This window comes from Octopus bimaculoides, chromosome Z (genome assembly GCF_046866305.1).
Source record: "Octopus bimaculoides isolate indiv1 chromosome Z, ASM4686630v1, whole genome shotgun sequence".
Taxonomy (NCBI): domain Eukaryota; kingdom Metazoa; phylum Mollusca; class Cephalopoda; order Octopoda; family Octopodidae; genus Octopus; species Octopus bimaculoides.
This window is the reverse complement of record NC_142944.1, coordinates 7,913,122-7,940,621: the sequence shown is the minus strand read 5'-3', so window position 1 is coordinate 7,940,621 and position 27,500 is coordinate 7,913,122. Positions and strand designations below refer to the sequence as shown.

Here is a 27,500-nt window from a genome sequence, read left to right as displayed (position 1 = left end):
AACATTTTCCAATTAACTCGCTCTACTATAAGGTTATTAACGAGCATAAGGTAAGGTTCGGATTTTCAAACACCAAGAATTTGACCCAAATTATCGCCGCTCATAACTTTAAACTTTTATCCTCAAACTCTAGTCATAGTTCTGTTGACATAAACACGGAGGGTAATAATAATAATAATAATAATACAGGCAATGGTCGAGATGTTAGTCAAGACCAAAAGGATATGGATAATACCACTAACTTTGGTAATAAACTAATAGAAATATCTGAAGATAACCCTAATAGAATAAGATTCCTTAGTGCAAATGCTAAAACTAAAAACATTGTCTATAGGTGTAATGTTATAACGGATAAGAAGATTTGGAGTTATATCGGGGCTTCGTCACTTGAGGTCTCGAAACGAATTTCTAATCATTACTCTTCCTTTAGGGATAGGAGTAAGCAATATAGTACGGCGCTTAGTAATTTAGTTTGGAAATTGAAAGATGAGAAAAAGGATTACTCCCTTGAATGGTTGTTAGTAGGCAAATCGATGCCGTACGACAAGGGTAAAAGTACTTGTTCGTTATGTAACTTGGAATTATTTTCCATACTTTTTTCCAAGGGTCACCTAGTTAATAAAATAACGTTTAAAGCTTACAGATGTCTACATATGTATAGACATACGTATGCATTTTATAAATAGGAATTACCGGAATGTGTATAGGCACAAGTTCGAAATTAAGGAAGAGGTATATTCATCTCTATATATCTTACTGGAATTAGGTCTGTGGCGCAAATATATGAGTGTATATGTATATGAGTGTATATGTATATGGGTGTAGGTATACATGTGGAGACACGTGAGAGTGTATGTGTGTATGGAGACGTATGTGTATGTGTGTACATGTAAACATATATAAGCTTGTGTGTGTGTATGTGCATATGTATCGATGTATATATGGAGGTATAGCTATATGTGTGTATGTACATATGTACGCATGTGTGTATGTGAGTATGTATGCGTATATATGTAAATGGGTGTGTGTGTGCATATCTGTGCGCGTTTATGTGGGTGCATGTGTATCTGTATGTGTGTATATGTATATGCATGCATATGTGAGTGTATATATGTGTTTGTGTGTGTATGTGTTTGGGTGTATGGTTATACATAAAAAATACATATAAATATATATGGGTGTGTGTATCTAAGTATAGGTATATGTGTGTGTGGGGGTAGGTGTGGGCATGTGGGTGGTGGTGTGCGGTGCGTGGGCGTGGGCGGGTATAATTAATGAATTAATTAATACACTATCGTTATAGGAAGATCCGATAGGAAATCTTGATGTACAGGGGGGATGAATTTTTGGCAAGGGATTTTTACGCTGTAAACCGGGCGGTGTACGTCGCTGGATTTCGGTTGACTGGTTTGTTTACATTCTGTAAGAAAATAACGATGGTAGGTTGCGTGCTGTCGATTCTTTCACCCTCTTGGATGATGTGTGTGTTTTGCTAATAATGGTATTGGTGATGGCAATAATGCGACCCTGATGAGATGGAGTATCCAGAAATTTGTAATATGTTGTAATTTGTTACAATATTTTACGAGACATCTTATGATGTGGTTTATTTTTCCGGGATACCCTATTGAAATGTGCATAGGTTTGGCTTATTGTGGTTGTTTCTGTTATTATTATAATTGTTGCTGCAATAAAGTATCTTCAATGCATTGATTTTGAGCTCTATCCTTTAAGAGACATATATATATATATATATATATACGACGGCTTCTTTCAGTTTCAGTCTACCAAATCCACTCACAAGGCTTTGGTCGGCCCAAGGCTATAGTAGAAGACACTTGTCCAAGATGCCACGCAGTGGGACTGAACCCGGAACCATGTGGTTGGTAAGCAAGCTACTTACCATACAGCCACTCCTATGCCTCAAATTTCAAAGTTTTCAAATTTTTTTGCAGTCTTTCCTTATTCTAGCTACTATATTTTCACCATTGCTGGCAATAAATAATAACGATTAGTCTAACAAAGCATTTCTTAGGCTCAATGGGTTAACTCATACATAGTTTCTAAACAGGGGGGGAATTGTGATGGCAGGGTTAGGTTGGAGGTGTTGCCAACAAATTGGCCTGATCAATAAACTCTTAAGAGTTAAATGGCTAATCTTACCTTGCATGCCACTACCAGGTTCTGTGAAACTATTCCGGATAGGCTGACCACCTTCATCTTGATGTGTGTCACTACCACTCCCTGATGAAGTCACACTGCTCTGAGGTGATAATGGTGCATGATCTGAAGTGCTAGATAATGGACGTATACGGGAATAAGGATCTTCACATTTTGCTAGCCAGTCTGATATATTATCAGGGGGTGTAACAGAATTAGTTCGCCGTAAAGGAGTGTGTGAATTGATGCCTGAAATAAAAAAGAAATATATATATATATATATACAATATCAAATTAAAAATTTTAATAAGTTAGCATTAAAAGATAATTAATCCTTTTAGGTATGTTTCTTGTATACTTAAGTCACCTGTTAAAATAGTATATATGTTTAGTTAGTGAAAAAAAAAAAAAAAAAAAAAAGAAGAAAAATGTCACTAGCAAAAACAACTCGACATTTAGCACATCATCATTCAATGTCAGTTTTCCATGCTGGCATGGATGGGTTGGATAGTATGATAGGGTCCAACAAACTGCAGGGCTGCATCAAGTCCCAATGTCAGCTTTAGCATAGTTTCTACAGCCAGATGATGCCCTTCCTAACACCTACCACATAACAGCATGTACTGGGTGACTAGTGGGGGTCACCAAGTAACTTGCAAGAGCAGGACAAAGAAATGAAAGGAAAAGAAAAATGCCCCCACCTCTGTCCAACCTGACTGAGGGGGGGGGGTCTATTTGAGAGAGGAAAAGGAAGCTGTATGTTGGGTTGAGAGGCTAGGGTATGATAAAGGGACAAGCAAAGGTGTGTAGCAAGAGAGGAGATACATGGCTACCCTACATTATGTGAGGGTAGGTAAGAGTAGCCGGAAGGGAGATAAAAATGGTGATGACAGGACGACAGGGTGCCAGAGTGTACATGTAAGCTACAAGAAGGTAAGTACAAGGCATAAGGACCAAGTAGATGTATTTCAAAAACTAATCTCTCTCTCTCTCTCTCTCTCTCGCACGCACTAATAATTTAAAGACCATCCTGAAATTTAAATAATAATCTAGAGAAAAAGAAATTAATATGCATGAAACATTTCAAATTAAGTTTGTTTCAACTAAACAGTTCTCAATATCCTCTCATATGCGCGCGCGTGCATATGAGAGGATATTGAGAACTGTTTAGTTGAAACAAACTTAATTTGAAATGATGTTTCATGCATATTAATTTCTTTTTCTCTAGATTATTATTTAAATTTTAGGATGGTCTTTAAATTATTATCTTTTTATACATAAACTTAAACAAACTTAAAACTAAAGAACAGAGTCTTTGCACACATTTAAGTAGATCTATGAAAGAAAAAAAAAGGCATTCAATTGTGACCATCCAATCTATCTTTTATGTATCTAGGATTATAATGTCAAATTAATTTTTCCTTTAAGATATGATTTGGCTGCTATTTCTAGCAGAATTAGCTACTACATAGACGCTCTTTTGTTGGCTCATTTCTTTTTTTTTCTTTTCCTGTTTTAAGTTGTTTGTAAAGCAGAAAATGCATGGTGAGAATAAATACTGAATTTGCTTTTAAAATTAACTTTTTAGTAAATTACTTACAGCCTTTTGGATCATATCTTAATTCTTGGCATCTATAAGTATCTATATCAAGTGCACATAGGAGGTTCTCAGACTGTCCACCTCGACCTGAAATATAAACACCTTATAACAACTTTTGAACAACTGGACAAAAAAAAAAAAAAATTACAAACCAATACGTTTTCCATTAAATCCTAATTGTGCATTCATATTTAATAATAAAGAGGATTATTATTATTATTATTATAATTACTTGTTTTTGCAACTTCAACATTTGCCAGAAATACTGCATGCATGCACACGCACAAAACATAATGCATGCCTAAAGACAATTAGGCCATCAACTTTTTTTATGTTTTGATTTGTAATTCTCCAGTATCTATACCAACCATATCTAGACTAAATATTTTAAGTTTTATGTTCAAACCACTCACATCTCTACAGTGTCGTTCTAAACATAAACAATCACATCAATGAAATCTCAAAAGGTACAAAATCTCAAAATTCCAAAACAATGTGGATAAATAAGCATTACATTTGACAGGATAAACTGAATGCTAAACAGTTAAAGAAGTTTGACTGAAAATGTTTTATGGGGATTCCAAAATTTCGTAGAATTCATTTGAAAATACTTTTTAAAAAAAATAACACTTTCGTATATAAAAGTAGTCTAATTAGGCACAGCAGTAGCTGTGTGGTAAGTAGCTTGCTTACCAACTACATGGTTCCGGGTTCAGTCCTACTACGTGGCACCTTGGGCAAGTGTCTTCCACTATAAACCTCAGCCCAACCAAAGCCTTGTGAGTGGATTTAGTAGATGGAAACTGAAAGAAGCCTGTCACATATATATGTGTGTGTGTGTTTGTCCCCCCAACATCGCTTGACAACTGATGCTGGTGTGTTTATGTCCCCATAACATAGTGGTTCAGCAATAGAACCGATAGAATAAGTACTAAGCTTGCAAAGAATAAGTCTTGGGGTCGATTTGCTCAACTAATGGCTGGATGGGTGAGACAAGGACTTCCCAAAATACAGTACAGGTAGCTCATTTAGAAGAATATTGCTCTTTACTCTACTCTTTTACTTGTTTCAGTCATTTGACTGCGGCCATGCTGGAGCACCGCCTTTAGTCGAGAAAATCGACCCCAGGACTTATTCTTTGGAAGCCTAGTACTTATTCTATCGGTCTCTTTTTGCCGAACCACTAAGTTACGGGGGACGTAAACACACCAGCATCGGTTGTCAAACAATGTTGGGGGAACACACACACACACACACACACATAAAATACAGTGTACATTTAATATACATTAGAGATGCCTATAAAAGGAAATCTGACCCGCTAGAAAGAGTAACCAAAGCTCTACACCACAAAATTAGGGATAATTTCGAAAGGAATGAAAAATAAAAACATTTACCATCTATATTTCGAACCAGGTTTGAAGTTATTTTAGCAAAACAAACTATTTTGCAAGGCCAACTATCATCAGCGAAATAGCCTAGATCGACTTATATGCACGAGGCATTACATAGAGAACATGACTTGTGCATATATGTCTAATTTTTCAAAAATTACCGCACATATGCGGAATACCTAATCAGCAGCAAATACAAAAAAAAAAGACACTTGCCCAAGGTGCCACGCAGTGGGACTGAACCCGGAACCATGTGGTTGGTTAATCAATTAAAAGTACTGATAATGATTAACCCTTTAGCATTCAAACCAGCTATATCCAGCTACAATATTTAGCCTGTTTTATATTGAAACTGACCAGATCCAGCCTCTCACACATACCCTACAATGTCATTCTAAAACTAAGCAATCACATCATTGAAATCTCGGAACTACAAAGATGATGCATGATTAATTCAAAACAATATAAAACAAACATCTGGTTTAGCAAAATAATCTGAACACTAAAGGGCTTAAGACACTTCTGCCACAAACTTCCCTAATTTTTCAAGTCCAAGTTGTAAAGAGAAAGATATCCTGCAGTTAAAACGATACATGACATATACAGCAAATATTACTAGTTTCTTATTTCTTTATTGCCCACAAGGGGCTAAACATAGAGGGGACAGACAAAGGGATTAAGTCGATTACATCGACTCCTGTACGTAACTGGTACTTAATTTATCAACCCCGAAAGGCAAAGTCGACCTCGGCAGAATTTGAACTCAGAACGTAACGGCAAACGAAATACCGCGAAGCATTTCGCCCGGCGTCCTAACGATTCTGCCAGCTTGCCATCTTATTACTAGTTTCTACCTGTTGTTTTGTGTGCTAGATACCAAAAGACTGTAATGATTGGCTACGTGCTGAGACCTGCCAAACCTATGCCAATAAACAACAGCATACGACGATGACTACTACTACGACTACTACTACTACTCCACTTGAGATGGTCAATACTGAAGTGTTTATGTCCTTGTGTTACTATAATTCTGCTGAAATGCACTGCTTTTGTTTCAATTATTTCTTGAAAATAATGGAGAATTCATTCAAATAACTTCTTTTTTTTTAATTATTAAGCTTATATCTAAAACAAATTTCACATGAAATCTTGATGGAAGGTTTTAATGTAGATCACTTTTAAACAGGAAATTGGTATCATCGGATCAAAAGGTGCTTCCAGGCAGGTTGGTATCAAAAGAGTTAAATGAAATCTCAAGCCAGAATTGTCAGAATTAATAGCATAGGAGTCCATCCATCCGTCCACCTGCCTGCCTGGAGCTAACTACCTTGATGTATATTAAGGAATTCACTCATGTCCTACACCCTGTTGTCTTGTACGCTTATCTCTGTTGTGCCCGCTATTTCATGTGTGAGCAAGGAATATATTATGTTTGTTAGTCCAACCCATGCTAGCATGGAAAGCGGACGTTAAACGACGATGATGATGAACCAAAAACATTGCCTTCTGATATTTATTGTTACCTCTTTGTAAAACATGCATTTCAAACCTTCTTAGGTGCACACATCCAAATATACTTCCTAAATTGGTAAAGCCCAACTCTTAATTAACCTCTTGTTACAAACCCATCAGATTAATGTAAAATTGTTTTTTTATTAAGACTGAATATAAAAACAAACATTAACAATATACACATAGAATTAGATATTTTAGTAAACCCTTTCAAAATCATTATATTGAAAGCATATGAAAATGCAAAGGCACTTTACACATCAGAAATACAGTTGTGAAATGTAGTTGTAAAGGCGGCGAGCTGGCAGAAACGTTAGCACCCCGGGTGAAATGCTTAGCGGTATTTCGTCTGCCGTTATGTTCTGAGTTCAAATTCCGTAGAAATCGACTTTGCCTTTCATCCTTTCAGGGTCGATAAATTAAGTACCAGTTACACACTGGAGTCGATGTAATCAACTTAATCCCTTTGTCTGTCCTTGTTTGTCCCCTCCGTGCTTAGCCCCTTATGGGCAATAAAGAAATAAGAAATATAGCTATGAAAAATGAAAAGTTTAACAGCTTTTTGATTATATTTTGTAGCAGTTTAGTGGAAACATGATCAACCACATAGCACACTCACAATAAGCATGTGAGAAATGTGTGACACATTTTAGTACATCATTATTTATTTAATAAAAGAGAATAGTAACTGGTAGAATACCTGCTACTGAAAGATTTAAAACTAATAATTAAATCAACAAAATATGAAATGTTGTAAAATATCTACCTACTGACAAGAGGATAAAATATATTTGAAGTTTCTTTTCTCTTTCTTAGGTAGAAAGCAAGAAATTTCAGGGAAGTGGGTAGTTGATTATATCAACCCCAGTTTGGTTCTATTCTGCCAGTCCACTGATATTCACTATTGGCCATGCTTCCACCCAAATTCCTCATTCACTTCTATTTTCATCCCTCTCACACTCTTGTGAACTTACCTACACATCTATACCCTTTTCAAACTTCTGTCCCTATTCTCTTTTATATTTCCCTTATTGTACCTCGAGAGTATACTCTGACATCTCATCACCATCATCTCTAGCTGAGTTAGCCATGTATCTTCTCCATAACAAAACACTTGTTCCTTCCTGTCCTTTCTCTCCAATAGCTGGCATAACGCCACCTCCTCCAATACTACATACATACACACTCATTTGCTTGCCTTGTCAGTTACTAGATGACCACACTAGTGCTGGGGCCACATTAAAAGCACTCCGTACACTCTGTAATGTGGCTGGCATTAGGAAGGCCATTCAGCCATAGAAACCATGCCAGAGCAGACACTGGAGATTGATGCAGTTCTCTGACTCATTAAATCTTAAACCAACCAAACCAATGCCAGCATGGAAGCCAGACGTCAATCAATGATGATATATATATATATTGGTACAAAGCCATTTTTGTTTTCCTTATGGTGGGGACATATATTTGATAAAATAAGTGGCAAATGCCAAAAAATTCATGGTGGAATTCAGTCTGGGAGAAGTCAACAGATCTGAACTGAAAAAGAAATTTAATTAAATACTGCAAAGCATTTAATACCGTATTCTATTGCTTCTGCCATTCACTGCTGCCACCGCCTTATGTTGGTGTGATATTTTTTTTTTAATTTATTTCTTATGAACCACTAGAAATACTTTGTGAGTGATGCCAAATTCTTTACAGGTAAAGTGATACCTGAATATGTAGAAACTGGTGCTACTATCAGTAGGAAAATAAAATACACCACTTAGATTACTGTAGAAATGGTTACCAAAAAAAAAATATATATAAAGGCAGTATTCCAGTATATCCTTATCCTTACTTTCTAAAACAAACTAAAGAATAACAAAGAAAAAAACAATTAACAGCAGTTCATGCTGTGCAGCAACTTATAGGAATTGTTCCACACATAGGTGCAGGCATAGTTAAGATGCTAGCTTTGTAACCACAAGGTTTCGGGTTCAGTCCCATCGAATGGCTTCTTAGGCAAGTGTCTTCTATAAGCCCCAGGCCAACTAATACCTTGTAAGTAATTTGTTAGTTGGAAACTGTAGAAGCCCTACACACACAACACACACACACATTGACATTATAAATATTTATAAACTTTGAGGGAACATGAAATAATTTTTGGAATAGTGAAACTTGAAACATTACATTATAGATAATCCTTTCTAATTTTAGACACAAGGCCTGGGGGAGGGCGCTAACCAATTACATTGACTCCAGTATGCAACTGGTATTTATCTTATTGACCCCGAGAGGATGAAAGTCAGTGTTGGAGGAATTTGAACTCAGAATTTAAAGATGGACAAAATGCTGCTGAGCATTTCGTCTGGCATGCTAATGATTCTACCAGAGCATAAATAAAAAAGAAGTTCCCGGGGGGGTCAATTCATTTGACTAAAAATTCTTCAAGGTGGTGCCCCCAGCATGGTCACAGCCTAATAACTGAAACAAGTATATATTAAAAAAAAATTTAAAAAAACAGATAAAGATATAAACATCATGAAAAGCAACATATAATTTTTTACCATGTCGGATATTTCAGTTGTGTAACTATGGCTGTTGTAATTTTAATATAATAAACGAAGGGGAATGCTGAGACAATGTATGGTTAATTACCATATATACTCGAGTAATAATCAATCTCATGTAGAAGTCAATCTCCTATTTTAGACCAAATATTTTCCATAGACCCCATATAAAAAAGTCAACCTTAGTATTTCACAAACAACAGGACATTTGTGGGTCCAGGTACCATATTATCCTGTACATAGAAATAACATTGTTACAAAATTGTGTGGCTACCTTACTGAAGCCTGTTCTATAGGTGGAATGCTTGATGCTTATAATGGAATGCTCGTTGCTTATAGTAAAACACCATTCAATAGTGAGTACTACGCATCTGTTGATGGGTGTTACATCACCATTTCTAAAATGTATGCACAGGATATGTTGCAAGCCTGCATACATCTTCAAGCACAATAAACACATGCGTCATACACTCGTTGTTCACATGGTGAGAAACGTGTTTCACAGACAGCACTTTTGGCGAACACTGGCAAACACCAGTGTCTGGATTTGTAGAAAGGCATGACTTTGATAAGCCTAAAAACATTCAATTAATCGCTGGATCAGTGGTTCCCATGCAACCTTTATATTTTTTCTATCTCCAAATACAATAAACACATGCATCATATGCTTGTCTGTTTACATGGTTAGAAACGTGTTTCACAGACAGCACTATTGGCAAACAACAGCAAACACTACTGTATGAATTTGTACAGCGGTAGGACTTCAGTAAGCCTAAAAACATTTAGTTAATCGCTAAATCAGTGCTTACCAAACCTTTTTTTTTTTTTTTTTTGCCACAGAATCCTTCGACATTATTTTTACAAATGTGGAGCCCCTGATAACTTTCAGGGAACCCTGGAGTTTTGTAGAACACACTTTGGGAATCCCTGCCCCAGATTAACAGTTTTACACCATATTATGGACATTTACTGGTAACTGCATGAGAGAAAATGTAAATATTTATAAGAGCTACACGGTCTTGTTTATGGGTTTTGTTATTTACTAGGACGTGTGTTTTGATGCGTAGATTTGGTAATATTACTGTAATTCATTGTGTTTTTGTTTTTATGCACTTAGAGATCAGTTGGGCTTCTGCTGCTGATATGGTACTTCGGATTCTAGCTTGAATTTCAGCCCCTCAAAAGTAGTATGCATGTAATAATCAACCCCATAAATTTGACCTTAAAAAGTGGTCTAAAAAATTTGACTTTTACATGAGTATATACAGTAAACATTAGATTTGATAGAGTAACCTGAATGCTAAAGGATTAAACACATCCTTAAGATCAACCATCAAAAAACCCGCACAAGACAAATAGCTACCATAAAAATACAAACACGATAGGAAAATCCCAGACTTTAGAGCCAGACAAAATTCCAAACGTAAAGTACAGCTCTACCACAATACCAACAAAATATTCTAAAACTATAATTCTAAACAAACACCCAAGTGAGACACCATCAAACGGATTCGTTACATTCTGGTATACACCCTAAAAAATCCTGGTAAGACTTCCTTGATTATCACCACATTTAGCCACAAAGAAACAAATATCATATACTGCATCCATCATGGGTAACATCTTAGTCATAGATTATTATGTCCTACCAATCCTACCAATTTTTTTTTTATTTCCACAATAAATCACAGCAATAACAAAACAAAAAAAAAAAAAGAAAAAGAAGAGATCTTGCATCATCACAAGTTGCAAAATAAACCCAACCCACTGACTTCCTACACAGTGAAAGAAATATATTCAGAAAGATCAACCAGACATACAAGGAAGGCAAGTTTTGTTGCTATAGAAAATCTCCAGTTCATACTGTCATGTGTTTAGCCTTTTAGTATTCAAATTATTCTGTCAAACATAATGCTTATTCATAGTCACAGGTTTTGAATTAATCATGCATCACCACATAGCATAAAGATTTCAATGATTCGATTGCCTCGTTTTAGACCGACATCATAGGATAGGTGTGAGAGGGCAGATCTGGCCAGTTTAAAATGCTAAAGGATTAATTCTATTAGCATTCTGTCGCTTACGACGTCGAGGGTTCCAGTTGATCCAATCAACAGAACAGCCTGCTCGTGAAATTAATGTGCAAGTGGCTGAGCACTCCACAGACACGTGTACCCTTAACATAGTTCACAGGGGTATTCAGCGTGACGCAGTGTGACAAGGCTGGCCCTTTGAAAATACAGGCACAACAGGAACAGGAAGAAAGAGTGAGAGAAAGTTGTGGTGAAAGAGTACAGCAGGGTTCGCCACCATCCCCTGCTGGAGCCTCGTGAAACTTTTAGGTGTTTTCGCTCAATAAACACTCACAACGCCTGGTCTGGCAATCAAAACCACGATCCTATAACCGTGAGTCCGCTGCCATAACCACTGGGCCATTGCGCCTCCACAATTCTATTAGCATACCAGTAGCAAATAGTCAGATATCCACTACTGTTTGTAAGTGATTGTGTCATTTAAAAGATTAATTTAAGATACAAAAGTGACATAACACTGACATGTTTGTAGTGTATACAGTTTTTTTTTCTGTATGCACCTTTATAGTTGAAAGTGACATCATACAAGAGGATAACTATTTTTAGCTATGACAGGTGGATGTGGGGAGGGGCAAGAGGGTGCACATAATATTCACAATTGCATCATACTTGAGTACATGTAGTACCTTTAAGATTTTATTTGTTTCAGTCATTAGAGCTTGCCCATGCTGGGGCACCACCCCGAACAAAAATAAGCACTGGGGTTGAACAAATGAACTCAGGTATTCGGTTTTTTTTTTTAAAGCCTGGTACTTATTCCATCACTTTCTTTCTGCTAAACTGCTAAGTTATGGGAACATAAACAAACCAACAGTTGTCAAGTGGCAGTGGAGAGGAAAACACAAACAGACATGCACACATTTGACATCTTTCAGTTTCCATCTCCCAGATTCACTCACAAGGCTTTAGTTGGCCTGAGGTTATAAAAGAAACTTGTCCAAGGTCTCACACTGGGTGGTTGGGAAGCAGCATGCCTATTTTTAGCTATAACAGATGGGTGAGGAAGAAGGTGCACCTAACATTCACAATTGTATTAAGTTAATGTAGTATTTTTATTCTTTTACTTGTTTCAATCATTTGACTGCAGCCATGCTGGAGCACTGCCTTTAGTCAAACGAATTGACGACCCCAGGACTTATTCTTTGTAAGCCTAGTACTTATTCTATCGATCACTTTTGCCGAACTGCTAAGTTACAGGGACATAAAATATATATATATATATCATCATCATCATTATCATCCTCGTTTAACATCCGCTTTCCATGCTGGCATGGATTGGATGGTTTGACTTAGGACTGGTGAGCCAGAGGCTGCACCAGGCTCCTATCTGATCTGGCAAAGTTTCTACAGCTGGATGCCCTTCCTAATGCCAACCACTCTGAGAGTGTAGTGGGTGCTTTTATGTGCCACCAGCACAAGGCCAGTCAGGCGGTTCTGGCAACGACCACGCTCAAAAGGTGTCTTTACATACTACCTGCATAGGAGCCAGTCCAGCTGCACTGGCAATGACCACACTCGAATGCTGTTTTCCATGTGCCACCAGCACGTGCCGGTAAGGCGACGCTGGCAACGGTCATGCTCAAATGGTGCTTTTCACGTGTCACTGGCATGGGAGCCAATCCATGGCCCTGGCAACAATCATGCTCGGATGTACTTTTAACATTCCACTGGTATGAGTGCCAATCAGGTGGTACAGTCATCGGCCACGTCACCTATTTTGATTTGTTTACACTTGCCTCAATAGGTCTTCGCAAGCAAAGTTCATTGTCCAATGAATGAGGGGTACTCATAAGTGGGCCGGTTACACCCCACGTTCGGATGTGCTATCAGATGTGGTGTGCAAGAGAGACGAATGTGCTGGTATGGTCATGTGTTGCGAATGAATGAGGACAGCTGTGTGAAAAAGTGTCACACCCTAGCAGTTGAGGGAATCTGTGGAAGAAGTAGACCCAGAAAACCTGGGATGAGGTGGTGAAGCATGACCTTTGAACATTGGGCCTTACCCAGGCAATGACTAGTGACTGAGACCTTTGGAGATATGCTGTGCTTGAGAAAACCCGAAAAACCAAGTGAAACCATAACCCATGGCCTATGCCAGTGGGTGTAACCAGCCCACTTATGAATACCCCTCATTCATTGGACAATAAACTTTGCTTGCGAAGACCTGTTGAAGCAAGTGAAATCAAAATCAAAATACACAACGGGCTTCTTTCAGTTTCCGCCTACCAAATCCACTCACAAGGCTTTGGTCAACCCGAGACTATAGCAGAAAACACTTGCCCAAGGCACTGTGCAACGGGACTGAACCTGGCACCATGTGATTGGGAAGCAAGCTTCTTACCACACAGCCATTTTATTCTATGGCTTAGTCATGAGGAAGAGGTCATGCTCATGACCTTCAATAGTCCTTCTGAAATTGTCATGGCTGACAGTTCAGTTGAAACATCTGTAGATAAAAACTGGGTTGTGACAACACAAACCACTGTTTGGCTGATGACATAAATAGGATTGTTCATGAAATATTTGTAACTTTAGGTGTAGGGCATGGCTGTCCTGTTTAAAAAAAAAAAACTTGGTTTGCAGCTATATATATATATATATATATATATATATATATATATAAAATATATAATTTTAGGGAAAATAACCAAGTTTCAAGAACTCATCGATGAAAATCCACTATCACATATAGAAAAATTAACAATTAAAAGCACAATAAATGAGTATAATATAAAGTAAAGTAAATATCATAAGATAAATATAATAAAAAGATTACATGTGTTTCATAACTAATTTTCAAATAGAAAGGAAATTTAAATCGATTAAAATCAATTGAAATTATCGAAAATAATTTCTATTCAAAAATATAGCTAATCGTCAGATCATAAGTAGAACAATAATTAGATATATATATCTATCTCAACCAACAATAAGTACCAAATGAATTAATATGAAATACTTATTATATAAAGATAGAAAAATTATTAAAAATATCATAATATCAAAATAATAACCATTCAATAGTCATCCCTTCATCCATTATAATAACATGTATATTATATACAAAAAACATCTTACATAAATTATCATTGTTTTAAAATTATCATTGTTTTAAAATTATCATTGTTTTAAATACAATTTGAACGAAGTTTAAGTTTAAAATAATAATGAAGATAAAATTAGTACATATTTAACCGGTGTAATAGTTAAAGCTATACTATTTAAAGCTAAAGACGTTTATTTAATTATAATTAAAAATCAATTGAATAATAGAAAAATACAAGATTATTTATTTCTACAAACGTAATAATAAAAATATGAATGAAAAAATTATGAATGGAAAAATTATGAATGGAAAAATTAGGAAAGAAAAAATTATTAAGAATAAAAGATTAAACTTTATATATATATATATATATACAAAGTTTTAATTTTAAAAAATCTTTAACGATATTATAAACAATAAAGATTAATTATTAATCAAATATTATTAATCAAAAATAATCGAAAATATATCAACACTATTCAAATCGAAGTTCTAATATTATGTTGAAATGAAACTATAACTTCTAAATAATTTAGTGTTAAATAAGTTATCTATTAAAAATAATCTATAAAGAACCAAATGAATAATATAAAAAACAAGAATACATATTTTCAAATAGTAGAAAATCTTTAGCAAAGTAAAAAAACAGTACTTATCCATATTTTTCCGTAATTCAAACTGAAAACTAAGACGTTATCTAATAGCTATAGCGTTTTAAGCAAGAGGTCGCGCGAAAATACGTTAAAATAGAGAATAGAATAGGAAAACATGAATGAAATAATAATACTTAAATAAATGAATGAAAAATTAAAAATTTATATAACTAACAGCATAAAAAGAACAAAAAACTATAGTTATCTTATAAAACATATTAATAAATATTAAATTCTAATATATAATAAATAAATAATAATACTAATAGTCTTAAATAAATAATATTATGAAATAAACTAAAATACTACTATTGATTTAGTCTAATCAAAATCGTAGTGTCATTTATATAATAAGTATTTCATATTAATTCATTTGGTACTTATTGTTGATTGAGATAGATATATATATCTAATTATTGTTCTACTTACGATCTGAGGATTAGCTATATTTTTGAATAGAATTTATTTTCGATAATTTCAATTGATTTTAATCGATTTAAATTTCCTTTCTATTTGAAAATTAGTTATGAAACATGTAATCTTTTTATTATATTTATCTTATGATATTTACTTTACTTTATATTATACTCATTTATTGTGCTTTTAATTATTAATTTTTCTATATGTGATAGTGGATTTTCATCGATGAGTTCTTGAAACTTGGTTATTTTCCCTAAAACTATATATTTTATATATATTTTATCTATGAAGCTCAATTTAATCTTAATTTTTTATAAATTGATTCTAATTGAGTTTTTACCTGTAATTTTCGATTTTGTCCCTAATATTATTATTATTATATATATATATATATATATATATAGCTTTAGGTTCAGCCCCACTGCACAGCACTTTGGACATCAGCCACAATAGTCCTGGGTTTGCTTCAGAGTGAATGTGTTAGACGAAAACTGCATGAAAGTCTCGCGTATTTGTGTGCATAACCAGGTCTATGTCAAACTGTCCAACCTATGCCAGCATGGAAAGCGGATGTTAAACGATGATGATTATGATGATATACATACATAGATATATATATATAAGATTTTATAGTTTGCTTGAAGCATTGTATATGGAATATAATGTTGAAAGATGTAAAAGGCCAAACAATGCGGATAGATTTTAAGACGAGGTAACATAAACTAAAAGTAAGTTACCTGGTAATCTTTGGTCTTATATGTATCCAATATTTCGGGACATACAAGTCCCTTCTCCAGGGTTAAAAAGGAGCTGTTCTTAGTAAGATGTATATATATATATATATATATATATATATATATATATACTTTATTTAAAAGCAGCAGAAATATAACAAAAAAACTGTTACTCAGAGTTTCACGTTCCCGTTCATCGGGCAGTTTTGTTAGAAAAGGGATGAACGGGAACGTGAAACTCCGAGTAACAGTTTTTTGTTATATTTCTGCTGCTTTTAAGTAAAGCATATTACTCTACCTCTGGCATTTGAGTACTCTTTTTTTCCGCCTTGTTGTACATTTCATGTGCTTACTCCGGTATATATATATATATATATATACACACACACACACACACACACAAACGAGTGTCTTTTTACTACTTAGCAGCTGGTGTTGGTTTGTTTATAGCCTAGTAACATAGAACTTTGGCAAAAGGGACCGATAAACTTAGTGCCATACTTCAAAAAAAGCCAATACGTACTGGGTCGATCTGATTGACAAAACCTCTGTAGGCAATGTCTCAACATGACTGAAGCCTAATGACCAAAACAAGATAAAAAGGAATTTGTTATAACATAGGAATCTCTTTCTTTCGGTCACCACACACACTAAACTTAACACTACCATAAATCAAGCAGTTTTCCAACTGCTATAAATCTACTAACGTCCATAAAGCATTAAACTAGGCTTAGTCTGATCCAGGCTATATTTTGTAGGCTTATAAACCAGATTTGTTAATTAGATATTATCAGTGGTCATCATCATCATCAACATTTTAATATCCACTTTTCCATGCTTGCATGGGTCAGACGATTTACTGAGGCAGACCTTCATGACAGGATGCCCTTCTCTATCACCAACCCCTGCATGTTTCCAAGTAAAGATAATATCTCCCTCTCCCCTTGACCAGACGGGTTTTCACAGAAGATTAGAAACAATGAAGGACATTGCCTGCATGATGGTGATGGCACTTGTTTGTAACTATCACACTAAGTCAGGAAAAGGGGACAGCAACACACACACACACACACACACACACACACACACACACACACACAATCATCAACATGTTAACATCGACTTTTCAATGCTTATATGGGGTCAGAAAGAATTTGTTGAGGTAAATTTTCTATCACCAACCCTTACCTGTTGTTTCCAAGTGAGGCAATATTTCCCCATGAATAGGCAGGTTCTTATGGAGGATTAGAAATGAAGACGAACACTGCTTGAATGAGTATAACACTCTACATTGATCACATGATCGTTAGACTGAGATGGGAATCCCCCACCCCCACCACCAATGTGCTGTTCCCTGGATGTGCAACATCAACAACTTAACCCCTTGTTCTGGCTCAAAGTTTGATTATGAAGTTCAGGCATTTGACAGAGAACTGGAGATTACATTCTATAGGTGCAGGCATGGCTATGTGGTCAAAAGGTTTCTTCCCAACCACATGGTTCCGGGTTCAGACCCACTGCATGACACCTTGGGCAAATGTCTTCTACTATAGCCTCGGGCCAACCAAAGCCTTGTGAATGGATTTGGTAGATGGAAACTGAAAGAAGCCCAGTGTGTGTATGTGTGTGTCTGTTTGTCCCCACCACCACCACTGGGCAACCAGTGTTGATGTGTTTATGTCCCTGTAACTTAGCAGTTTGGCAAAATAGACCAATAGAATGAGTACTAGGCTTTAAAAAAGTCCTTAAAAATGTCCTTCAAGGTGGTGCCCCAGCATGGCCACAGTCAAATGACTGAAACAAGTAAAAAGAAAAGAAAAATTGAATTGAACTCTAGCAGTCTAAAATATGACAAAATAACATCATGGAGTAACAAGATTATCAAGCCAGTAACATACCAGACCTTTGTTAATTCATAGCCATACTTCAAATAATGAGTAATTAATGGTAATCACTGATGATAACATTGATAACACAACAACAAATGATGACAACATGGTAATCCCACTCAGAAATTACTTAGTTTGTCAAAAAAAGCATAATTGGGGAGAGGGGGTTAAATGGTAATGTTTACAATTCTACAAAAACAAAAAAAGAAAAGTTTTTTGTCCATCCGCTTTTTTGATTGTCTGGGAAAATTTTCCGGATTAATGCTTTAAACATCTAACATTTACATTTCAGAGAAATATATATAAATTTCAACCCCTACACTACATTTTTGTCCCCATCCCACTGATTCATATCGTTTTTTTTTGTTTTTTTTTCTTCTTAAATCAGAAATTTTGACATTATTTCAGAAAAAGTTTGCAATTTTTAACAAGTAAATTAGCAAGTTAGAAAATCTCATAGGCATAGGAGTGGCTGTGTGGTAAGTAGCTTGTTTACCAGCCACATGGCTCCGGGTTCAGTCGCACTGCGTGGCACCTTTGGCAAGTGTCTTCTACTATAGCCTCGGGTCTTACACTAAAGCCTTGTGAGTGGATTTGGTAGACGGAAACTGAAAGAAGCCCAGTGTGTGTATGTGTGTGTCTGTGTGTGTGTGTGTTTGTGTGTCTGTGTTTGTCCCCCCAACATCACTTGACAACCGATGGTGGTGTGTTAATGTCCCCGTAACTTAGCGGTTCGGCAAAAGAGAGCCGATAGAATAAGTACTAGGCTTACAAAGAATAAGTCCTGGGGTCGATTTGCTCGACTAAAGGCAGTGCTCCAGCATGGCCAGTCAAATGACTGAAACAAGTAAAAGAGTAAAAAGACGAGAGCAATAACTCTACTGAAGAGCAATGTTTATTGCCACTAAAACATAGATGTTTCATAGGAACCAATTTTTAACCCCAGGAGAATGCCTCCTCCAGCTGATAGAAATAGCAGCTCACTCTGGCTCACAATATGTAATCTTGCAATAAGCAAATTAGCTTGTTAGACAATCTTTGTAAGAGATTAGAGCAGTAACTATAATGAGAAATAATGTTTATCCCCGTTTAAACATGGCTGTTCCATAGGAACTGACATTACTGCTATTTATAACCCCAGGAGGACACCTCTTCCAGCTGGTTATTCTACATAACCTGCACCCACTTTGAAATATTTTTCAGATTAACACTGGTTTGGTTGTGCGGTTAAGAAGTTTGCTTCTCAACCATGAAGCTTCAGGTTCAGTCCCCACTGTATGGCATCTTGGGCAAGTGTTTACAACCGAAGCCCTAGGTTGTGAGTGTATCTGGTACACAGAAACTGAAAGAGGCCCATTGCGTGTGAGAGAGAGAGAGAATATGTATATAGGTAAGTTTGCACTTCCGTCATCTCTACATATTCATTCATTGATTGTAAACAACCAGTTTTGAAAATAATATCCTTTGCTTGCAGTCAACTATGAAAGTATGTCTGGGCTGCTTGACATGCAGTGCAATCTTGGTAAACAAAAGGCTTGCATGCAGAGTGTCATTTGTTTTCACTTTGTTGCCATAAAACATGTCTGGGTTGTTAAGTTTAATAGATTGGGAGTTTAATAGACTGGGCTATAGAAAACTTGGCCACATGTAAGTATGGTAAAATAGGTGTTCAAATGATTATGATGATTCACATTTTTTTTTTTCAAGGCTTTAGCATTTAAACCAGCCATGACCGTTTTATGTTAAAACTGGCCTCTCTCACCTACCCTACAATGTCATTCTAAGAATAAACAATTACATCATTGAAATCTCAAAGCTATGAGATAATGCATAATTATTTCAAAACATTCCGAGTAAAAGAGCATTGCATTTGACAGAGTAACCTGAATGCTAAAGGGTTAAACCAGCCATATCTGACATCTCATACCTACCCTACAATGTCATTCAAAAAAAATAAACAATTAATCACATCATCAAAATCTCAAAGCTATGAGATAATGTGTAATTATTTCAAAACACAGTGAATAAATAAGTAATTACATTTGAGAGAGTAACCTGAATGCTAATCAGTTAAACCAGCCATATCTGGCCTCTCTCACCTACTCTACAATGTCATTCTAAGAATAAAAAATCACATCATCGAAATCCCAAAGCTATGAGATAATGTGTAATTATTTCAAAACACAGTGAATAAATAAGTAATTACATTTGAGAGAGTAACCTGAATGCTAATCAGTTAAACCAGCCATATCTGACACCTCATACCTACCCTACAATGTCATTCTAAGAATAAACAATCACATCATCGAAATCTCAAAGCTATGAGATAATGTGTAATTATTTCAAAACACTGTGAGTAAAAGAGCATTGCATTTGACAGTAATCTGAGTGCTAAGGGATTAAACATAAGAAATTACAATTATGCAAAAACAAAATTTTCCCAAATCCTTTTCAAAAAACATTTTGTTTACAAAAGAAATTTTGGAATAAACAGGCATTTTTAACCAAACATAATGAAATAATTACACATTATCTCATAGCTTTGAGATTTCGATGATGTGATTTTTTATTCTTAGAATGACATTGTAGAGTAGGTGAGAGAGGCCAGATATGGCTGGTTTAACTGATTAGCATTCAGGTTACTCTGTCAAAAGTAATGCTTATTTATTCACTATGTTTTGAAATAATTACACATTATCTCATAGCTTTGAGATTTCAATGATTTAAAAATTTTCCCTTTTTCTTTGCTTTAAACCCTGTTACGATTATGAGAAAAATTTTTAAATTCCATTAAAAAATTTTTTTTTTTTAATAAATTTTACTTCCTTTCCCATAACTTATGAACTACACATTTTTTATTTGTATGTTTGAAACAGGAGTGATTTCGATTCTGGAAAAAAAAAAAAAACTAATTACATTTCAAACAGCTAAGCACTGGTGTACCTGTAGGCACAAGCGTGGCTGTGTTGTAATAAGTTTGCTTCCCAACTACATAGTTCCAGGTTCAGTCCCATTGTGTGATACTTTTGGGCAAGTGACAACTATTGCCCAAGACCAATGGAAGCATCATCAGCTGATAGAAACTAGTCGTGTATGTGTGTGTGTGTGTGTGTGTGTGTGTGTGTGTGTATGTGTGTGTGTGTGTGTGTGTGTGTGTTAAGAAACTATGAGGAACACACTGAAGTTGATTTGGTCAACTAAAACCCTTCAATGGATGGTCGCAGTCCAATGACTGAAACAAGCAAAACAGGTATTTCCTGACATCTACACAATGTTTAATCAAACTTTTTCTAATATTTCAGACAGAAAACTCTGGGATGTCTGATAATACAACACCCTATTTTCTTTTTAATGAAAGCAATTTGCTATTGAATAAAGTAAAAGAATATTAGAATGAAATAGATGCAAAGAAAATAAAATGAAATACCCCAATCTTTCTCTAAATTTTGAAATAATCTGTAAATTTTTTTTTTTAATGCAATAGGGTTATCTGAAATTACAACTGTCTTTTCTTTTACCTCATCATCATCATTGTCTAACATCCACTTTCCTTGCTGGCATGGGTTGGACGGTTTGACTGAGGACTACTAGCAAGCCAGGAGCCTGCACCATGTTCCAGTCTGTTTTGGCATGGTTTCTACAGCTGGATGCCCTTTTTCAATGCCAACCGCTTCGAGAGTGTAGTGGGTGCTTTTTACATGCCACCGGTACAGGAGCCAGTCAAGCAGCACTGGTATTGACCATGCTCAAACGGTGCTTTTTAGGTGCCACCGGCACGGGAGCCAGTCAGGTGGCACTGGCATAAACCACGCTCGAATGATGCTTCTTATGTGCCACCAGCATGGGAGTAGGAAAGTAATGTCAAACCCAGAAGTAGAATATCATAACTACGTTTTGTGTGTAGGAGACAATGACAAAAGATCTGATAGATGCATTAAGAACAGAATATTATAAGTTCTAGTCACTGATAGACAGAATATTTTAAAGGAGGAAGGGAGAGGGAGAGAGAGGGTGAAAGGCAGAAAGAGTGAAAGTGATTTGTTTTCTTTACAATATAAGTGAAAGGTTTCATATTAAACACTAGCTTAAAAGCTGCACTTCATGTAGAACTTTAAGTTAGCTCCTGCAGAAGGCTAACTGGGCTTGCAGCCCAAAACTAAAGAGAGCTAAATAGCATTACTACAATGCATGTATAATGACTATATGTCCCGGTAGTGTTAGGTCAGAGGTTAAGGACAGATGAGAATTAATTCTGTAATGCAATCATTCTATTTTCCAGTCCCAAGTTGAATTCCAACCGTTGGCTAATTTGTCCTAAAGTTCTTATCTCAACAAAGTGAATGTCATTTGCCCCCCCCCCACCCACCACTTGATCACTGATGTCATCTGACAAACGCCAACCAAGATGGTGTGAATCAGCCAAGCTTTACCTGCTAAAAATAGCAACCCAAATGCTTTTTAAATTGGATCCCAATGCTGGATGTTCAAGAACCAAATGAAGGCCAAATTTTTGATCCCAGGATCATCCTGATTCCAAAAAGGTATAATATATCTATGTAGAGCAAATGTAAGCTGAGATACAGGGGTCCCAAATGGACAGATGGAATTTTGCTATTATTATTATTGTTATAGATGAAATTCAAAGCCACAAGTCACTAAAATTTGATCCTATTACAGTAATGTCAAATCTGTTCAAATGCAGGACTCAGGATGCATTAATTCAAAAGGGTCATGGATAAAACTCATGCTTTCTACAATGGTTGCTTGAAAAAAATTTGCTGTATCTTTTGGCCCCCAACAGTGTCAAATGGGGAAGGAGTTGCACAATAAAACTAGTTTCATTAACATGGTCCCCAGAATGAATATCAATGATCCAGATGTCACAAATATAATGTAGTTTATGACATTGAGCAACTGGATCAAACATTACTACTCAATGTATGTTTCACTGTTATGGTTGCTTGGAGCTCTGAACTGGATGTTCTGTGTGACATTGGATGCTTGAACAGAATGGATCATCGAGGGAACACTTTATTGCATTAAGTTACAGAGAATTAAAGTCAAGAGTTGGTAGATGGCAAGACATTTTATAAGTGTTTGGAAAGGGAAACAAAGAAATCAATTAACAGAGAAAGAAAAAGAGGGACTAAGGAACAAGTGAAAGACAAAGAAGACAAAGAGAGAATAAAGGGAGACAAAAGATAGAAGAAAAAAAGGAGAAAGTTGGACAACCATAAAAGGGATAAATAAAAATATAACATGGAAAGTGAAATAAATATATAAATAAATACACCCAAGTGATAGAGAAAGAGAGACAGACAAGAAAGAATAGGAAGAAAGAGAAAATGAGAGGGAGGGAAATTATAAAAAAGGGGACTCAATTGTGAGACAGTAACATATTGAATGAAACCAAAGCAATTAGAAAATGAATGTAACCACAAATGTATACTTAAATAAGAGTAGATCATGACCGCATGTATGACAGGTGTCCAAAGTTCATTTTGTATATTTCAAAAGATTAATTATAAACACCTTTTCTAGGTACAAAAGTATACATTCATACAGACACATAGCTACATGCTGGTGTGCACACATACACACAAACCAATATACAAACATACACATGGACTTAAATATTGAGGTAGTAAGGTAGATAAACACAATTAGGCTTGAAACACATTTACATGGAGCTCAAAATATAGATTATGCAACGTTTTATCTTAACAGTCATTTCCATTTCCTTAAGTGCACGAAAGGTGTTCAACAAGAGACAAGTCCAGATGAAAGTAAGTTATACTTCCCTTTTCAGGAGTGGTAAATGTGAGTTGTCTAGTAGTGTTTGCAAATATAAGGACTGGAAGAAGTGGGTGGAAATAGTGAAAGAGAACGGGTGGTTAAGTGATGAGATGAGACGAAGATACCACCTGACAAAGACCATGTATAAAAAAGATGAAGTTAATAGCTGGCAGAAGGAATAGTGTTGTCAATTAACCTAGTGGAGTAAAGAGGATCAAAGTAGTTGTTCTCAGACAATGAAACAGTTCACATCAGAGGCAAAAAACACATAGATGTGGGGGAAAATTAAGCAGTAGGAGGAAACAAGTATGATAAGAAAAAAGAATGAGGAGAAAATATGATTTTACATAAAGAGCAAAGGTGATATAGAATTTATGTTTGCCAGTGATAACATCAGAGAATCAATTAAGAGGTCTTATTTTGGTGAGACTCTAACCTGATGGGAACATGAAGTTTGTGACTAGACTATAATGTTATAACACAAGCAATGCTCCTTTAAAGGACAGAGTTGGAAGGGTCAACACTTAGGGGCTTTCCTACTCCTAAGAGATTTGAGCTCAGTCAGTATTTTAAGTTGGTTGATACAATTGTTTACGCCAGAGGTAAAAGCTGGTATGTACACATTTAAATAATGTGCACATACTGAGTTGGAAAACCTTTCAAATTTTTAAATGCAAAATGGCTTTTCAACACAATATTTACATGCTGTTATTTGTAGCTCATGTGCTTCGAAATATTCCATTCCAAAAAAAGAATTACTGTTCTCTCAAAAGTTTACAAAATTTTTACGACATCAAGAAGAAAAATTATCAAAAGCAAAAAGTAGAAAATCATAACTTACCTTGTACATTGGGTGTGATGTTTAAAGGGTCAGATGATGTGGCATGCAAAGGTATGTGGCTTCTAGGAATCTTATTTGTATGCACTGTTTGAAGATGACCTCTGTGGTCATCATTATGGACATTTGAATTGCTCCTAGTAGCACCAACTTTTGCAAAGTTACCAAGCATTTGCATATGAGGATCTGAAGAGCTGCTTTCTAAATTCAGTCCAGCAGTTAATTGTTCAGATGCTAGTTTATCATTCCAGCCATTTAAATGATTGGTGCTTCCAATATTCATGTGTTGCTGTACTGGTAGTGGTGGTGGTGGTGGTGGTGGTGGAAGAACTTCTTCTGCACCAACTCTGTTTGTGTATGTATTAGGTAGAGCTTGGAAATTTTGCCTATTCTGAGAAATACTGTGCGCAAACCGTTCCTCAAGAAAACTCAACCAATCTCGAAACTGGAACCGTTCGTCACTGGTAATGGCAGGATGTATGAGAGAGAAAGATAGCAACTGACGACTTTCTTCAATGTGCACTCTGTTGTCAATAGAGTACGACAAAACTTGAGGAATTATTTGTAAGTAAGCCCTTTTTGCATCAGCATTTCCAGATCGAAGTAATGGTAAATGAGATAGAAGTTGCTTCACAGCCGTTTCTTTTGATTCAGAACATAACTGGCTGATGTAATCTGAAAAACAGAAAAAACAAAACGGTAAAGAACAAGTTACTGATGTGGTGGGCTACATGAAAATTAAAATGGAGTTATTGCTAGAACAGCCAGGCCAAAAAGGGCCCATAGAAGAATATCTCAAAAGTTAGGAATATCTTAATGAAAGCTAAAGAAATAAGGATCAAGATGGACACCATGAGGTTTCTGGTGATACCCTTAACTGTTTTCTTCCATCCATACTTCAACCCTTTTGATACCAAATGTGCTGAGGCTGCCCTTGGTCTTTAGATACAGGCTTCATGTTTTTCAAGTAACACATGCTAAAATCTTCCTGAAATTTCATGTTAATTCATCTCTCAAATACCAGCTTAATAACAACAAAATCGTTTTACTAAACTGTGTATTATTTTGAAAGTTAATAACATCAATGGCAATGTATTTCAACAGAAATATGGTAAAAAGGATTAATTAATATCTCACAGTTCTTCTTTTCAAACACTTTCTCTACATGACCAATTCACTTAACCAATCAACCATACACTCTTAAGCCTATTACATGATCTATTAATTCTTCAGTCTGATCTGCACATAGTGAAAAAACTTGAGCAGTGCTCCAATCAACTTGCAAAATCCAATACCGCTCTCCAAAGTATGGAAGATCTCTTAAAAAATAAACAACAACAAACAAAAATGTTACACAGGAACAGATTTGGCTGTGTGGAAAGAAGCTTGCTACCCAACCACATGGTTCCGAGTTCAGTCCCACTGTGTGGCACCTTGGGCAAGTGTCTTCTACTGTAGCCCCAGGCTGACCAAAGCTTTGTCAGTGGATCTGGTAGATGGAAACTGAAAGAAGACTGCCAAGTGCGTGTGTGTGTGTGTGTGTGTGTGTGTGTGTGTGTGTGTGTATTTTTGTACTTGTCTCCCAACACTGTTTAATAACTGGTGTTGATTTCTTTATGTCTCCATAACTTAGCAGTTTGGCAAGAAAGAGCAATAGAATAAGCACCAGGATTACAAAAAAAAATTTAAAAAAAGCACTGGGGTCAATTCATTTGATTGAAAACCCCTTCAGGGGGCTGTCCCAGCATAGCCACAGTCCAATGACTGAAACAAGTAAAAGATAAAAGATATACTGGGATTGATTTGTTCAACTAAAACCCTTCAAGGTGGTGCCCCAGCATAGCCACAGTTCAATGACTGAAACAAGTAAAAGATAAAAGATATACTGGGATTGATTTGTTCAACTAAAACCCTTTAAGGTGGTGCTCCAGCATGGCCACAGTCCAATGACTGAAACAAGTAAAAGATAAGCGGGTGTGTCTGTAACAGAGCCACAACTAAATCTTCAAACTTCAGGTTCAGAAACAACTTCAAATATGGTCAGCACATGATGCAATGTAAGAGCCAAGGACACCAAAGAGTTTTTGCTCACATAGCTGAGGCACAACAGTTGTTTGAACTCAATGCTCTACGATACCTCCAAATAGAGGCTATTCAGCTGGTAAAGTAAGCCTTTACCAGCTGTATCCTGACGTACCATGTTATTAGTCTCTTTTACAATTACTAAAAAAAGGCTCTTATCCTTCTGAACTTAAAATCTGTACTAAAAATAGCTTAATTCAATCACCCAATCTGATAGCTTTGGAACTCACCCTAACTGCAATCCTTTACAACTCATTCACCATTTACTACTCATATTTCCTCCCTATAGACATTGACCTAAAAAAGTTCAAGCTAAGCACCAATAGCATCAACTGGGAGCTCTTTCGGGGGGTCATTTGGTCTGCTAGAACTAGCAGCCAAATCTGCCTTCAATTACACCCTAATGACTTAAAAACCACATTATTCATTGTGGATTCCTTGCCAGGAAAACCCTTGTTCATATGTTTGCTTGATCAGAGTTGATCTGAGGCTAAACAACACCCACCTCACCAGTCTGAGAAGGCAAGCAAAAGTTAAGACCACTGTTGCCCTCCTCCTGGGCCAAATGTAGTTGAAAACAAAATGCAAATTATGAATATTTAACAGAATGGCACTAACTGTAATATCTCGTCTCAAAGAATCTGCTAAAAGAAAAACTCGTGGGCTAAGAAACACAGAGCTTGCACAGTGTTGTTGGCCTATTTTTAGTTAAGAGTGTTTTGAGTTCA

The 27,500-nt window shown here is 36.0% G+C and overlaps 1 protein-coding gene across 6 annotated transcripts in view; it reads right to left on the bottom strand.

Moving 5' to 3' along the window:
• Positions 1–27,500, bottom strand: part of LOC106877587 (protein Smaug homolog 1) — a 137,449-nt gene that overhangs the window by 41,418 nt on the left and 68,531 nt on the right. For all 6 annotated transcript variants that reach the window (XR_016244815.1, XM_089365478.1, XM_089365480.1 and 3 more), the window contains 3 exons: positions 24,694–25,365; positions 3,761–3,847; positions 2,164–2,409 (listed from right to left, as the gene is read on the bottom strand). Coding sequence is in view for 5 of the 6 variants with exons in the window: in XM_089365478.1 (XP_089221604.1) it covers positions 2,164–2,409; positions 3,761–3,847; positions 24,694–25,365 (1,005 nt within the window). In the remaining variant the exon portion in view is untranslated. The remainder of the gene's footprint in view (positions 1–2,163; positions 2,410–3,760; positions 3,848–24,693; positions 25,366–27,500) is intronic.